Source organism: Camarhynchus parvulus, chromosome 7 (assembly GCF_901933205.1).
Source record: "Camarhynchus parvulus chromosome 7, STF_HiC, whole genome shotgun sequence".
Taxonomy (NCBI): Eukaryota; Metazoa; Chordata; class Aves; order Passeriformes; family Thraupidae; genus Camarhynchus; species Camarhynchus parvulus.
The window spans coordinates 5,200,075-5,216,721 of record NC_044577.1 but is presented as its reverse complement, the minus strand read 5'-3'; the positions used below and the strand labels follow the sequence as shown (position 1 = coordinate 5,216,721).

Genomic DNA, 16,647 nt, shown 5'->3' with positions numbered 1-16,647 from the left:
CTGAGTGTCTCCTTTTTCTTCCCTTTCAGTTCCTGTATTTAGCAGATGTTCTTCAGTGGCGAGCTCAGACAACTCCCGATCATCCACTTTTCCTTCTGTTGAATTCCAAGGTAATCTACTTTAGATCATATTTGGAGATTAAAACCAAAGCAAAAGATTATTAGATTCTAAGAAAATTCCTTCTAGAAGTCTTTTCCTGAAATGCTGCAGATTATTTTAATGAAGCAGACAAAAATTGCTGGTTAGTAAGCAGCATAAATTTTTCCACTTCTGGAATTTTGTGTCATATGTTTTATTCCACTTCTGGAATTTCAGTATGCGTTCTGCCTAGCTTAAAACATTGCAGTATATGCATTTCCTGCCAGAACACAACTTTTGTCATATTAATGGAAGCCCTGATTCTGTCTTCATTCCTGAGCACAAGGGTAAACTGTAAGTCAGAAATGGAGAATTTCCTGATAAGATCTAGAGCTTAAGCAGAGAGCCCTTGGGACAGCTTTGGAGTCAAATTTTCCAGGAGCGCTGTCACATCCTGCAGGGGATACTGATGCTTTGCCTTGGGCTAGGCTCTGCCCTCAAAAAGTGTGGCACATAGAGTGACAGTAAGAGCCCAGGGACAAATTGGATCTGCCTTGTGCTGTGCTGTACTGCAGACAGGAGTCTTCCAGAAAGTCCAGCAGCAGTCTTTGGGAAGTGAAGGATTTGTAGGTCTCATTCAGAAGGGTAAAAGAGTTTAGCACATAGTTCAAACTTTCCAACTTTTCTTTTGAGACTGTGTTTTAGCAAAATAAGTTGTTTCAACATTGCTATGGTCAAATTTGATTTAAGTGGTTGAATTGTCTCAGAGTAAAGAAGATTTTGAGGGAGGTTTTCTATTGTGAAGCAGCCTTTCCCAGGTCATTTTGTTCAGGCAAGTTTTACCCTTGACATGGAGACTCTGCAAAAAGAAACACAAAACTTGGGCACAAAGTAAAATTGCCTGTTGATGAGCACCTTTCTTAAATAGCTGAGGACTAATGAGCTACCATGCTATATGTTGGTGTGTTGACATGTCTCCAGGAGAAATCCTTTTGGTTTACCCCTTTTCATGTCAATATGCAAGTCACTGAGCTGCTGCTGTTCCTGTAAAGGTTTCTGCTCTCACTTGTCTCCTGTGCAGGGTACTGTAGCCAGCACTGCCTCGTGCATCCAGCTGCACAAGAGGGCAGAGAGAGTGGCAGTGGCGCTGATGGAGAAGGGACGGCTCAACGTTGGTGACCACGTGGCCCTGGTTTACCCTCCAGGTAAAGCAACATAGCAAAACCCACAATCACACAGCACAAGAAAAAGAATTCTGTCTATTAATTGGATTGGAGTAATTTTTGCTAGCTCTTAAATGCAAAACATTTTAAGCTGGGTGTGGAACAGCCTGCTGATTAGAACAGACACTTGTGTCAAATCTTTGTGTCTTAATAACACAAATCAGTGTGTATTTTGATTTTTGTGAAAGAATTTGGCCTATTGATCTGATAAAAATGGCTTTAATTTCACAAATATCCTTTCCAGGAGTAGACTTGATAGCAACTTTCTATGGCTGTTTGTACGCTGGCTGTGTTCCCATCACTGTCCGCCCGCCTCATCCACAGAACCTTGCTACCACTCTGCCCACTGTCAAAATGATTGTAGAGGTAGGTATGAGACATTGCTCTCCCTGTGCTTTTGGGGACTGGTGAATGGTTGATGCAGCCTGATGAATTGCGTTGCCACAGTCAGTTAAAATAAGCTAGAAAATAAATATTCACTGTGCTGTGGCTGAGTCAGTAATGAATTCTTCAGGAATTTTGTAAAACGGTCTTTTATTGTTGTGATTTATTTTGCTTTGTTTCCAATTACTTTCTTCATCATCTTACTGGTTATCTCATCTGGATGCATATGACATGACTCTGAGCATACACTCCCTGGTTTTAACAATGGTCTTAATGCTTTGCCTTTTGCAGGTCAGTAAGTCTGCATGTATATTGACCACCCAAGCTATAATGAAACTGCTCAGGTCCAAGGAGGCTGCAGCAGCTGTAGATATTAAAACGTGGCCCACTATTTTGGATACAGGTAGGGTAGCCAAAATGGAAATAGTTTGAAGAGTGATACGTTTATTTTACTACACCATAACTGCCTGATTGAGTGGATGTGCTGTGCATTGCATTAAAATAGCTGTCTAGAAACTATAGGGAAGATCTGATGATAATGCTGTAAAGACACATATTTTATCCTGTGGTTGTTTCCCAAAATAATATGGTCCTCTCCTCTACTTATGTATTTTAAATAGATGATATGCCTAAAAAGAAGCTGGCTAGTGTTTTCAGACCTACATCTCCAGATATGTTGGCATACTTGGACTTCAGTGTGTCTACTACTGGTATATTAGCAGGAGTAAAGGTACAGTAACAAGAGATAATCGTGTTTTATTCCTTTAAGTTTATAAAGAAATCTGTGAAACCCTTTTTCTGAGGTGCCTGAGAGGTTGTGTTTTCCTCCTGCAGATGTCACACGCAGCTACAAGTGCCTTATGTCGCTCGATAAAGCTGCAGTGTGAGCTGTACCCATCCCGACAGATTGCCATCTGCCTGGACCCCTACTGTGGCTTGGGCTTTGCTCTGTGGTGCTTGTGCAGGTAAGGCTCTGGAGCTCTGGCTCTCCTCACCTGTTCTCAACCCTCTCTAGAACCCCAGGGAGAAACTGTCAAAGAAACCCAAATTAACCTTTTTATCAGTAGTTCAGGAAACACCTTTTGTGATAAGAAAATCCATTTAAGTCAGTTAGTTACTGGAGTAACTTCAGGTTTGCAAGTGGAATTAATTGCATACCAAATTCAAGGAAGAAAAAAAAAAACTTACCTGTCTGTTTCACATGGATTAAGTAAATCCTTTTAAAGTATTTTGAGATTAAACCATATGTTTTGACAAGACCTTTAAGGTGTTCACTGCAAGATTAGTGTGCAGTAAGAAATACTGCTAAAGGAAGCAGTTACATGTTTCTTAAAATGAGTGAGTCTTGACATGATTGAACCAGATACCTTCTCTAATGCAGCACATCTCACAAAGCTACAATTTTTTTGCCTTTTAAAACATGCCATATACATTGATGAATTAAATTTTCATGTTCCTCTTGCTTCCTCTCCCCAGCATATATTCAGGTCACCAGTCCATCCTGGTGCCCCCTCTGGAGCTGGAGAGCAATGTGTCTCTGTGGCTGTCTGCTGTCAGCCAGTACAAAGTGCGTGTCACCTTCTGCTCCTACTCTGTGATGGAGATATGCACCAAGGGCCTTGGGACACAGACTGATGTTCTCCGGGTGAGTGGGCTTCATTTTCCCGCATTCTGACATGAACACACATGTATCTTTCCAAAAAGACTTCCTTTGGGCTTGGAGAAGATGAGGTTTTAAGTGTTCCTGTGAGAGCCTTCCATTATGACTTGATTTTTGGGGAGTTTTGAGACTGCTGGAAGATTCAGCTTCCATGTTTCTTCCATGGTGGGGGAAAAAAAGTCTTGTATTTTCAGTTTTAGTTATTTGTGCAACCTCTGTGCTGATGGATGTTTTTGAGATTTTGGGCAAAATACATAGCAAGCCTATCAGCTTGGTTGTGTCTGAGACAAGAAAAAACCCCAACACCAAACAAAAAGAAATCCCAGACAAATCACACACCAACAGAAGGAAAAATCCCAAAGCCTCACCAAACACAAGCCTCTCTCAAAACAGCCAAAAGAAAAAGGCTCCCAAAACTCACCACGTGTCACTTACTTTCAGATATCACTTGATACTGAAAGTGTTAAGTTCTAAAATGGATATAATCTTCCCTGTCCTGGAAGTGTTCCAGGCCAGGTTGGATGGGGCTTGGAGCAGCCTGATCTAGAGGAAGGTGTCCCTGCCCATGCAGAGGGATTGGAATGAGATGAGCTTTAAAGTCCTTTCCTTCCCCCCCAATATGCTATATGACTCTTTGATTCCTAACATCAGTTAGACTCTACGTCTATTTATTTTTGAGGGAAATCTCTCAAGTTAGATTTAATTTCCTTAAAGAAGAAGGAGCATTCCCACAGCTGTAGTAACTCAGCTGCCCCGGACTTCTATTGGGAATGTGTGGCAGCTCCCTCACAAAAAAGTTATTGTATTGTGTGCTGTCAATAAAGACAAAAAAAAATCTTGTTCCACAGGAACAAGGAATTTTCTGGAATTTCCTCACCAAAGGAAATCCTGGCCCACAGCCAGTTGCTCCAGGTTCACATTCACATTGAGAGGAGCTGGTGATGTCTGGGACACCTGAACTGCACGGTGCTGAGAGCCAGCAGGTCCCTGGCCACCCCAGCCCTGTGGCAAAGTGACATTTTGAGGGTTTTCAGCTCAGAATGCTGAGTGACTGTGTTGCAGCTACACCATGCCTGTAGTGTTAAAACAGTTCATGTCTTACTCTAGTGCTCTTAAAGCCATTCTGTTGCACAAATAACCCAGTTTCTCTCTAGAATTGCTGCCTTTGCAGTCACAGTGTTTGTTGTGTCCCACCCTCCCAGATGAAGGGGGTGAACCTGTCCTGTGTGCGCACCTGCATGGTGGTGGCCGAGGAGAGACCCAGGATCACCCTCACCCAGTCTTTCTCCAAGCTCTTCAAAGACCTGGGCCTGTCTGCTCGTGCAGTGAGCACCACCTTTGGCTGCAGGGTCAACGTAGCAATTTGCTTACAGGTGAGGTTAAACTGCTTCTTCCTTACACAGAATCTCTGGGGACTTGGGAGAAAATCATCTTCAGGTGAATACATTCCTTTTTGTAATGAACTAGAGCTCCATTGCTTGCTTGCTTCATCACCCAGTTAAATTAAGCTTTTTAATAAGATGTTTAATATGATGTTGATTATGATAATTTCACTTTTCTGTACTAATTGACCAATTGATTTGCTTTTCTAATCCAGAGGGTCAGTACTAAGCAACTTGTTTCCTTCCTACTATGCATTAAATAAACAGCTTCCTGTACATAAATATTGCATGTTACAAGCAATGCTGTTTCAGCTTTTGTGTGATTCAGATTTTGTCTTGTTTTGTATAATGTGGAATTAAATGGAAGACAGAATTTCACAAATAAGACTCAGGAAAATTAACACAGTTGGCAGGGTTTTTTTTAATTTTTAAAGATCTCAAGTGAGTATTAGCCAGATGCAAGTGTTTTTGTCTCACCTTGTGTGAGAGCTGGACTGTTTTTGGGTTTTTTTACTTTTAAGCTGTGAAATTGGAGGCTTTGAGAGGGAGGATATGCCCATAAAGTACTCAGCCATGCTTCACAGTCTGGAGATAATGACATTCTGTGGGCCAGAACCACCTTTGATAGTTCAGTATTCAGCTGATAATAATCTTTAGTGTGTAATTTAATCAGATGAAATCTAACTTTTCTTAATGAGGTATTTGTTTTCCAGTCAGGAGATTAAAAAAAACATACATACATAATAATATATATATATATAGATTCCAAAATTTACCTGAGAAATCAGCTATTAAGTTAGCATGGACTAGAAAGTGGGAAAAGCACCTTGGAGTTTGGAGGATGCTTGAGTTAGTAAATAAAGTGCTCAGGTTTGAGATGAGGCTGTATGTAGCTTTGTACATGGGGGGATATCTTAGGGGGCACATGATTAAGGGTGTGGAATTGTAAATTTAATTTCCAGTTTTATTGGTATGGATTACACTTAATAAAATAGGATTCTATGAAAATTGTTACTGTATTTCTGCAAAATTTTTGTTTTCCTTTTCTTTTTTTTTCCTGGTGCCCACTAGATGAAGAAAAGCCTTTTTATCTCTCAGAATATATTAGTGTTCTGGTTTTCCTACAAGAGAGATATTCTGGGACATGAGTTACTTCAATGTGTTGCCATTCACAATTGTTTCCTTAGTTTCTATAGTTTCTTTCACAATCAAAGAAGAAAGGATTTTTAACAAGACCAAACTCTAAATGGTTCTAAAGAAATGTCAGAGTGATTTTATAAATCAGTAGGTGGAAAAACAGGAAGGATACACATGAAATCAAGATGACAGCAAATTAAGATTTTAACATTGAATAAAGCTGCCAACTATGAAAGACTAGCTTTCCAAATTGCCTGTGTGAATAAAAATTTCAAAAGCCAGTTTGGGATAAAGGAGTGAGAAGCAGTTTTTCTGCAAAATACTGAATGGCAACATGAAAATTCCTCCAAAAAAAACTGGTGAGGACTACAGGACTGCTGGGCAGTAAAACTTCCCATTCATTTTATGCCTTTTTCATCTCTGTTTTTCATTCTTGAGACCCTTTTTAGTGGGAGGATTTTCTACCCCTTTTTCTCCATTCTTCCCCCATTCCTCCATTAGACTTTTTAAATTGGATTTAAATGAATGACCAAACTTCTGATACAAATTAGCAGGCTAAATACATGTCTTCCAGCCCTGCTAAACTGGTTCACTGAGGTGTTTCTGAAGCTGCAAAGAGTCTAACAGAGGGAGAAGGGATTTATTATAAAGCAGTTGTATGAGTTGCTGTAGCCTTCTTTTGTTACATGATCTGAGATTTGCATGTTTCCAAAAGAACTACCTAATAGTGCCAAGCTCTTCAATAATCTGAAATGGAAATTTTCTTTTCATTCTAAAACAGTGTAAGTTTTGTTTTCTGTCTTACTGTGTGTATCTTATGTTTCCAGTGCCTCTTTGTTTGTATTTTCTTTTTTTCCCCTTTCTCTCTGTTTCCCACACTTTGATGGCCTCTGTTACTTCTGTTTGTGGTCCTGCTGTCAGCCAAACAGGCTGGGCAAGCTGGCTGAACAGGTATAGTGATGCATGTGTGCTTGTCACGTCCTAAAGTCCATCTGCTTCTGCAGTGTTAGGGACTAGGCCCACACAGGTTTGTGCCTGCATCCTTTTGCACTGCCTGTGTGGGTTATAGAGCAGGTGCTTACTCAAATAAAATCCTAAAAGCTGAATTTTAAATCTAAAATTGGGCAAACTTAGACTTACCTGTACTGCATACTTCACCTGTGCATTCATTGACTGATTCCATAAAAAGCAAAGGCTCTACAGTAGTCACTGTAGAATGGGGGGCTAGTTTATTTCCTGGACATTAGGGAAGTTCTTTCTAAGTGTCTGTAAAAAAGAGAGAGGAAATATGTGAATTTATGTGGCTGTGAGAATGTAAGCAGGGTGTTGTGGCTTCTGATGAATTTGTTTCTTCCTCCTTATTCTTAGGGAACAGCAGGACCAGATCCAACAACAGTCTATGTAGATATGAGAGCACTTCGACACGACAGGTACAGTCTGTGTTACAGCATTAACTCTTCAGTGGCTGTGGAGAACAAACTTCAGCCTCATTGCATTGCTCTGTTGAATTATCCTTGGCAGCAGCCAGCTGACTCCCTCCCATATTATATCCTTGTGCTGTGCAATTCCAAGAAACCTGCTCCCTAACAATCCTTTAGGTAGTGGAAATAGCACAGTTAGAATCTCCTGTAGTATTTTTTTTTAATTTCTTCAAACCAAAACAACTCTGTTCCTCAACCTTCCCTGAATGGCAAACAGAACATAGCAGAAACTCTGCAGCTCTAACAGGAACCACGGGGGGTACTGGTGGGCACAGGATGCTGGGCTGAAGTGTAATGGAAGAGCCCAAAGCAGCAGCAGAAGACAGCAGGGCTGTCTCCCAAGAGATACCCCCCAGCTACAAGAGTGCAGCCAGTTGCACCTTTCCCTCCCCTCCTTGGCTGCATCTTTTGTCTCTCTTAAATACAGTCATTATCATCTCTTAGGCAGCAGATGGAAGAAAATTCCCTGAGAGAAAAAGGGGAAAAAAAAAAAAGAAGAAAAAATTCCTAATCACCAACAGCTCTTAAAGCCTTGTACAAATGTATTCATTCCTCTTATTTTCTCAGGGTGCGTTTGGTAGAGAGAGGTTCTCCACACAGTCTGCCACTTATGGAGTCTGGCAAGGTGAGAGTGTCATCCTTCCTCCTCACAGAATCAAGGAGTGGTTTGGGTTGGAAAGGACTTCAAAGCTCATCTCATTACAGTCCCTGTCTGCCATGCTTGGGGGACACCTTCCACTAGACCAGGTTGCTCCAAGCCCCGTCCAACCTGGCCTTGGACACTTCCAGGGGTGAGGTAGCCACAGCCTTCTCTGGACAACCTTTACCAGCCAGGGCCTCACCACCCTCACAGGTGGTGAGAATTCATCCCAACATCTACTCTGAACCTCCTGTTTCAGTGTAAAGCCATTATGACACTCATTATGTCCTCATGGCCCTCGCCTGGGTGGGGAGCTGCATCACCTGGATCTCATTAAAGAGTATGTGGGATGACATTGGCTCATCAGAATGTGTCCAGGAGAACAGGTTGTGAGTGAGTAGTTAAGTGAAGCCAGGTGCATGACATGAAGCAATAGGGCAAATTGCTACCACCAAAACAAATCTGAGACCTTCATGTGGAAGGCATTTTCTAAGTGTGAAACCAACACTGAAGCTGCAAAACGGCTGCTCAGAGTTAGAATTATTTAACAAGTTAAACGGCTGTAGTAGGAAGAGATATGGTGTGTGTAGTGCAGAAAGGAGTAGAAAGGGAAGCACAGACTGTTGACTTCTGATTAACATTTCTTTTGATGAATTTCTTTTCATTTTCTTAACTTCTGTTTGCTTCTTATTCGAGATTCTTCCGGGAGTCAAGGTCATCATAGCACACACAGAAACCAAGGGACCTCTGGGAGACTCCCATTTAGGAGAGGTAAAGCTTTGGTACTGCTGTACTGTGTTTGTGGGCAGTGATGTGATACATGGATACCTCCTGTTAGATAAATGCCTTCCTTCCCCTGAGTGGGGTGTGAATGAGCCCCACAGAGAGCTGGCACTGTGTGCATTCCTGCACATGTGGGTGCACAATCTGTGTCCGCCCAGCAGCTAGAACAGCTGGGGAGGTACTCCCATTAGTGGGCAGCAGCAGTAGGTAATTTGCTGCTTGGTTTGACCTTTGTTTTTATAGGCATCTTTTATTGTGTAATAAGATGCCCAGCTAATAGGTTAGTAGGTGTTCCTTTCCAGTAAGCCAAATGCCTGGTTCAGTTTTTTATGGCCCTTACCATCTCCCAATTACATGAAACTCCTTTTCTCTGGTCAGAAGTTAATGCTTTATATAATAATAAATATATATTATATATATATTTTATACAGAATATAGATAATGCTTTATATAATAACACTGGCATTTTGGAGTGGTCAAAATGGTCAGTGAAACAGATCTTTTAAATGAATTAGCGATGCTCTCCGTGCCTGGCACAATAACCTGTGTTCATTGCAGTTGGATTTGGTTTGTCCCCCAGATATGGGTGAGCAGCCCGCACAATGCCACTGGTTACTACACGGTGTATGGAGAGGAAGCGCTGCACGCCGATCACTTCACTGCGCGCCTGAGCTTTGGGGACACGCAGACCCTGTGGGCTCGCACCGGCTACCTGGGCTTCCTGCGCCGGACCGAGCTCACCGACGCCAGCGGGGGTACGGACACACCTCGCTGCGGGGCACGGGCTCAGCTCCTGGGGGCTGAGCAGCACAGACTGGGCTGCCCAGCTCGGTTGTGCTGACTTCCATCACAGAACACTCCCGAATTCAGGAGGAGATATTCTCACCTCACCTGCCGGAGCACGGCAGTGAGGTTCCTGGAGGGGGCTGAGCCAGCAAAGATTGGGCTTCCCAGCAAGTTTACGTTGACTTCCCTCACAGAAGACTCCTGAATTAAGGGGGAGGTGTTCTATCATTCAGCAGCTTCAGGAGGTGCACAGACACGGGTGATTTTGCAGTCTTTCAGAAGTTAAAGGTCTAGAGGAGAATGTTGTCATCTTATCACAGGGGTTCCATACTGCTGTCTCCTTATCACAAAGGTTCCATACCTTCTTGGTGTTTCTCATGGGCAGCTCTCAGAGCACTGAGTCTTTCTTCCTCACAAAGTAGCCAACTGACTCCAGTTCCCTTCTCAACCAGTCACCCCACTTTTTTATAGCACTCTTCTTCTCATCTGTGCCCTGTTAAAGTCAGGCCTGTTGCTAATCTTTGATAATTGGCCCAGCTGCAACTCCTTAGGGATAAGATTACTTTTTACACTATCTTTACTTTCTTATATTCTATCCCCCTACAGGAAACTTTCCAGTATATAAAATAAATTATTAATCTTGGGTGTTTTTAATCTAAGCCAAAATGTCTGAATTTGGGAAGAGTTTATCTTCCATCTGCTCTGTTTGGATACAAAATACAAAGCAGATACGGCTCTTGATTATTATAGATGTAAAGAAATAAGTCTCTGAACATTCTAAGGAAAGGAGTTTGGATGTTTGTAACTTAGTAACAATTGTATATTGCTGGTTTTCTGTGATTGGACTTAAATGAATGGTGTCTACATGAATGGTGTCAGTGTCCTGACTGCTGCCACTGAATCCCAATAGCAAGTTGTGGTGCCTTGTAGCTTTCTGAAAAATCACATTTCACAGAGATTTTTATCACCATGGAACAATGTCAGTTGTCCTTTAGTTTTTAACAGGCTTTGGGCAGTGAATTTACAGTATACATGAAATACAACTTCCCAGCATGATTTTCACCTCCAGTAACACAACTGAGCAAGACTATAAAATAGTTAACTAAGGAAAGGCAAAATTGAACTGAGCAGAGTTACAAGGATGAATTTGAGAGTAGGGTAGGGTCTTCAGGGAGGGTCTAGGAGAGCTTTGCTTATTTAACCTAGCGAAGCTGAGGCTGGGGAGAGGACAGAGTTGTTCTTACTTTGTAAACTGTGGGACGTTAAGAAGCTGAGTAGAATTTCACTGGCATGAGGACAAGTGGATATAAGCTGTTAAAAAAAGAAGTTAAATTTGGGAATTGGAAAAGTGGTTGTGTTGATCAAAGAAGAAAATTTCTCTGGTAAGAATAGTGGAACAAAAAGATGTTTTAGTGGTGGATTTTGCTTGGGTTTATGAACAGAGGTTACATTACATGAGAGAAAGGACAGAACTGGATGACCCAGAAATGCTTTTCATTGTGATTTTAGTTGCTTGGAGTCATAGGCAGAAGTACTACATGAGCTCTTAATTCTCTCAAATGCTAGAGCTTGCATTATAGACTCTTTCCCCTCGGAAGCACTGGGAACATGTTAGAACATCAGGAATAAGCACCTACAAGTGACTGTGTTTGTCCTGTAGCTGTGATGATGTTGAAATGTGTGTGCTGTATTGCAGAGAGGCACGATGCCTTGTATGTGGTGGGCTCTTTGGATGAAACACTGGAGCTCAGAGGAATGAGGTACCACCCCATCGACATAGAAACCTCTGTCATCAGGGCACATAAGAGCATTGCAGAATGGTAAGAACCACTGCATTATTCTTCTCTATCATTTTATTTCTTCTAAAGCAGAACAACTTATAAGTTCCTTGGCAGTGTCAGAATGTACACCTGTGGGTGTGGTAAACACATCTCAGGGATTTCATGGATGATGTCTTCTCACATGTATTATTCCCATTTGGCCCTCATGAGTTATGGATATAACTGGGCTGTAGGTCCTCTCCAGCCTCAAAGCATTCAGGTTTAGTTGTAAGCTTTGGGAAGCCTTGTCTTTATTTTAATAATCTCTTTTAGTGACTTGTCTAGGAGTTTTTTCCTCCCCATTAACACGTGTGTCATGCCGACAGTGCTGTGTTTACGTGGACAAACCTGCTGGTGGTGGTGGTGGAGCTGGAAGGCTCAGAGCAGGAAGCACTGGACCTGGTGGCACTGGTGACCAACGTGGTCCTGGAAGAGCATTATCTCATTGTTGGTGTCGTGGTCATCGTGGATCCCGGGGTCATTCCCATCAACTCCCGCGGCGAGAAACAACGGATGCACTTGAGAGACGGATTTTTAGCTGATCAGTTGGATCCTATTTATGTTGCCTACAACATGTGAAAACAGCAAATAACATCAAGGCTAAAGCACCAAAATCCAAGGGGCTTTCCTCATAATAACATTGGAATCCATGCTCTTGTTTTTACAAGCTGTTGAAGACCCTAGGAAAATGGAGATACTTCTCTTTACATGCAGCCCTTCATCTCCCAGATTGCATTTGCTTTCATAAACCCATTGTAACAGTCACAGCTGTCTTAGGATGGAGAGTTTACTGGAATTCCTGAAGGAAGCTTATTAGAACTATCATGGACCAATTTTATTTTAGGGGGAGGGGGCAGAGGGGAGAGAATAATTATGAATGTCAGTACTTGATGCACTGCATAAAAGGACACAGAGTGGGGTGGGGAGAGAGCACCAGCTGTGAGGAGGACTCCTGGAAACGGCACCCAAAGTCGTGGGTAACCATCCAGAGTTCACCCTCCACGTGACTGCAGTATATGGGCAGTATTGGGGTTGGGGCATATCCTTCAACACTGCACACACCTCTGCCACGTTCTCTACTGAAAGGCATTTTGCACATATTTGAGATTTAAAAATGCAGCCTTTTTATTTTAAAACACTGACTCATCCCTATTCAGAAGAAGCCAACCCCTTCCAGTCCTGGATTCAGTGTAACAGTTATGCTGCTGATCAGCTTTTTTGTACCAAGCAAAAACAAATGCTGTAACAAAGTTACTTATGGTGCCATGCTGGACTCTGTAATGCTATAAACTTTATAATAAAATACAAAGTAATACTCAATTTTAAGTACTTGATGCAGGAGCCTTCAGTGCTCTTGCTCTTCTAACTCCATGTCAAAGTTGCTTGTTTTCATAGTGTGAGCTGTTAATTCCTGCCCTGCACAATGCCAAGGATTTGAAAATCCATTCCAAAGCCACTCTGAATGATTTGTATAAATGTTTACAAAGCATGGGCTTTCAAAATGTTTTCCCTGAATATTCTGTGCTAAAACTTGAAATAGTAACTTTTTTTTTTCCCCACCATGGAAAACCCATTCAGTGTTAGTTAGCTTGAGCTGTTGTGGTACAAACTTTGTTTTGTTTGGAGTTGTATTTAAACTCTTTTGTTCAGGCTAAAATATCCAGTTGGTTGGGTCACAGTTGGACTAATTAAGGTTTTGAAGTTTCTGCCTGCTCTAATACTGCAGTGAACCTAATGCAGAAAGAGAATATGAAGCTATTCAAGTAATTCTGTGTTTGAAGGTAGGCACAAGACTAGCAAATAATTATTTTTATAAATTTGTTAAAGACTTGAGAGCTACATAATTTTTTTTTAATAATGCACAAGTTTGCAAATGAGCCAGTTTTCTCTGCAAGGCAATTCTGCCTGGACCAGTGCCTAAGAAAGATGGATGTCAGTCCCCTGATAGATTAGATTTATCCATGGTCAAATAAACTCTGAAATCTTCAAGAAAAAGCTCTCCTTTATAGTAGTTATGGGCCCTGGTGGTGTTTACCTGTGGTGTATAATACAGCTGCATACTCTGACTGTAATTATGTACAGAACTTGTGTAACTTATTGTTTGAGTCCAGCAGCCTCCAGCAGCAGGCTGTGGGACAGCCCTCCTCCCAAAACAGCTGGCAAAAGGAGACAACTCCCTAACCCCCAGTTCCATGTTGTAGTTTTTTAGCAAACAAAGCATTGTAAGACTTTTGTATTGAGATACTGATGAAAGTGATACAAGTTGCCTTGTAAAGTAAATCTTAAAACAAAAAGCTTATTAAACATTTCAGAACAGCTCTTGCCAATCTGACTTGATGAATGTTGAAACTTAAGCTGCTAGGTCAAAACCTTGGTTTGGCACTCATATTGTTCTCACTCATATTGCAGACAGTTTTATGCATTAAGAGCTTTTTATGCAAAACCTCACTGCAATTGCTTTGCAGGTAAAGCAGTTGTAAAGCCCGGATGCTCCTGAATTTTCTGTGTTTTGAGCCTCTGCCAAGCTGCACTGCTGTCATCACTGTGTCAGGTATGACACCTCTGCCATGGGGCTGGCAGGGCAGGGCTGGCAGGATGTCACTGCCATGCTGCAGCTAAGCAGCTGCTCCTTGCATGGCTGAGCCTTTCCAGGCCTCTGAGCTCCAGCTGCAGGCACACCTTCTGCTTGGTTTGCAGCCAGACATCCACTGCAGTTTATCCCCTGGGAGACATTGCAGAAGGCACCAGCTGGACAGAAAGGCCTGGTAACGGATCCAGGCTGATGACTGCCAGGGAGGAAGCACTAGCTGAAAAGGAAAAGCAGAAACAGCAGCACTGGGATGATGCCCTCCAGCAACTTCATCAGGCTGTGCTGCTGAATTCTCCAGAGCTGTCAGGGTAAAGAATGTTCTCTCTGCAGGCTGTCCCCCTTCAGGCCAGGAATCCCATGGGCCCCTGTGTCCCTTGGGAAGGAAAGATGAGAATGAGAGGGGGTGTTGGGTGTGAGAAGGGTTGGGGAGGGCAAGGGCCATATTCATAGGACTCCCTGAACAACCAAGGGTGCCCTGGAAAACAACAGGTCAGGATGTGAACATGTCCCTGCCAGCCAGGGGAGTTGGGATGGGATGAGATGGAGTGAAATAGGGTAGCATGGCATGGCCAAAGCAAGGACAGTACACTTTGCTGGGGATACACACACAGGAGACAGCAGTGCCCCTGCCAGCTGCTGAGACTCCCCCAGCACAGGGAGCAGGGAAGCAGAGGCAGGCTCAGGGAGCAGGCAGGGCAATGGGAAGAGCCCGTTGTACAGCAGTAAAGCCAAGGGCCACCCTTACTCACTAGCTGCCCAGGTGACCCCTCACCTTGCCCAGCATAGCTGGGGCTGTAAGGGGGGCTCAGGGCCAGCCACAGGAAGGTTGGTGCAGTCCCCACTGTGCCAGATGGGATAGGATAGCCAGGAGGTTATTGGGGGGGATGGATGCACAGTCTGGCACCCAGCACTGTCAGCACCTGTGCCCCTCAGGGAGGAGGATGGGGCTCATACCCAGCAGGGGCAGGAAGCCCCCAACACTCGTGCACACCCTGTGTGTCATCAGTGGCACCAGCATGTCCAGCAGCTTGAAATAACCAGCATAGAAGGTGTCAGTAGGCACTGAGACCACAGGGATCAATTCTGCACAGTCCTTCAGCTCAAAGGACCCCTGTGTACATTACAGCTTCATAAGGATTAAAGATCCCAATAGAAGTCTCACACAAAAATGTGCCAGGATAAAAACATGCGCTTCATGTCTTCTTTTCACACAGATTGTGCTGCTTTGCTGAAAGTGTTTCCAGTTAGATTGAGATGACAAGAGAGGCAGAACACAGGGCTGCACAGCAGTGAGAAGCTAAGGGCATAGTGCAGTCCAGCAAGACATTTCTGTGTAGGAGCCATTGTTGGACACGGTCAGTGCTGGACGTGGTATGCAACTTCTGCTTGGTGACTTCCTGAATGGGAATGGCAATGCTTTCTCATGGGAAGGAAAGAACTTAGCCCCAGTGTTGGAGGTGCAGGTAAGAAGCTGTGTCATGCAGCTCCAGGGTGCCAGCAGCTTTCTACCCTGGCATATTTGGTTTGGTTTGGTACTGACTCAATTTGTACAATCATGGAGTCAGTATCCATCTTTGAAGGGCAGTCTCCCTCCTGAAAGATTCAATTTGGCATGTGGTTTCCACTTCTCAGAGGCAGCCTTCTTGAAATTCTGGCAGCACACTTCTTTTGGACCAGGTAAGCAGCTACACTGAGTGTTAGTGTGCAGCGTATCTAGTGCCCCGCGCAGGTAATGTCCTGTAACAGTGTTCTGACACCTTTGTATAGGATCAAGCCCTGGATGTTTTGGATTTTGGAGGAGGGCATGCCATTTCTTTTGAGATGGGCTTCTAGTTCCTCTCTTTGGCAAAGAATGCAACTTTGGATGGGCACTTTGGGTAGTCTCAGTGAATTTGAAAGCTTTTCCCAAGTTCTCTGGGTTAGAGCTGTTGAGCTGTCAGTAGAAATGCAGGTGCCCAGCTGTTGAGTTTTTGTCTTGTAGCTTTAGCATGTGAGCAGTCCCTGGTGCCATTCCATTTGGATCGTGACTGTGAGACTGAAGGCTTAGGATGGTACCTAGAGCTGAGATGGCGAGTGGCTATAGCAGGGGGTGTGTTTGGAGTTTGATAGGTGCAGTTGAAATTGTAGGCAGCAAAGAGCTTTCTCCACTGATACTTAGTGAGCCCTGTTTTTGGCAGATGTTTTCAAGTTTGATACTGGACTCTCTGAGAGTGAAAAGGTTTGTTAGGGCAGAGGAGTTGCCATTTGAACGTGCTGCAAGGTAGAGTTTGTACTTGGAAGGGGAAGATCAGCCAAACCTTTTTGTCCTGACAGAGGTGATTTGAGAGCAGGGACATTTCTGACTTGGGTCTGTCCTGGGGGTGGTTTCAAGCTCGGTGCGTGTCCTTGTTTTGTGAGTCGACAGCGCTATCGTGTGGTTGTGTTGGCTGCACAGTTTATAAGCTTCAAAATAAAAGGCAATTGCAGCACAGCCTCTTCCTTTTAGAACCTTTTCTGTGCCGCCAGCTGCTCAACATCTAACTCACACCCACTGAACTGCATCCAGCTCCCTGGAGATATGCACTTTCCCTCAAGATCTATGTACCATCTTGCACTCTTAACTCTCGGAGACCCCAAACCCCTTCAAAATATCCAGCAGCTGCTAGCAAAGAAAAAGTCCTACAACAGAAAGCCACTGCTGGCC

At 43.4% G+C, this 16,647-nt stretch overlaps 1 protein-coding gene across 1 annotated transcript in view; it reads left to right on the top strand.

Annotated features, from left to right (window-relative positions):
* The window catches only part of DIP2A (disco interacting protein 2 homolog A), a 79,933-nt gene extending 66,235 nt beyond the window's left edge, over nucleotides 1–13,698 (top strand). The window contains exons 25-38 of the mRNA XM_030951892.1: nucleotides 30–110; nucleotides 1,160–1,283; nucleotides 1,546–1,667; nucleotides 1,977–2,088; nucleotides 2,306–2,415; nucleotides 2,520–2,650; nucleotides 3,162–3,330; nucleotides 4,548–4,718; nucleotides 7,233–7,294; nucleotides 7,913–7,970; nucleotides 8,682–8,756; nucleotides 9,349–9,523; nucleotides 11,251–11,374; nucleotides 11,701–13,698. Coding sequence (XP_030807752.1) covers nucleotides 30–110; nucleotides 1,160–1,283; nucleotides 1,546–1,667; nucleotides 1,977–2,088; nucleotides 2,306–2,415; nucleotides 2,520–2,650; nucleotides 3,162–3,330; nucleotides 4,548–4,718; nucleotides 7,233–7,294; nucleotides 7,913–7,970; nucleotides 8,682–8,756; nucleotides 9,349–9,523; nucleotides 11,251–11,374; nucleotides 11,701–11,953 — 1,767 coding nt within the window. The 3' untranslated portion in view covers nucleotides 11,954–13,698. The remainder of the gene's footprint in view (nucleotides 1–29; nucleotides 111–1,159; nucleotides 1,284–1,545; nucleotides 1,668–1,976; nucleotides 2,089–2,305; nucleotides 2,416–2,519; nucleotides 2,651–3,161; nucleotides 3,331–4,547; nucleotides 4,719–7,232; nucleotides 7,295–7,912; nucleotides 7,971–8,681; nucleotides 8,757–9,348; nucleotides 9,524–11,250; nucleotides 11,375–11,700) is intronic.
* Nucleotides 13,699–16,647: the final 2,949 nt, after the last annotated feature.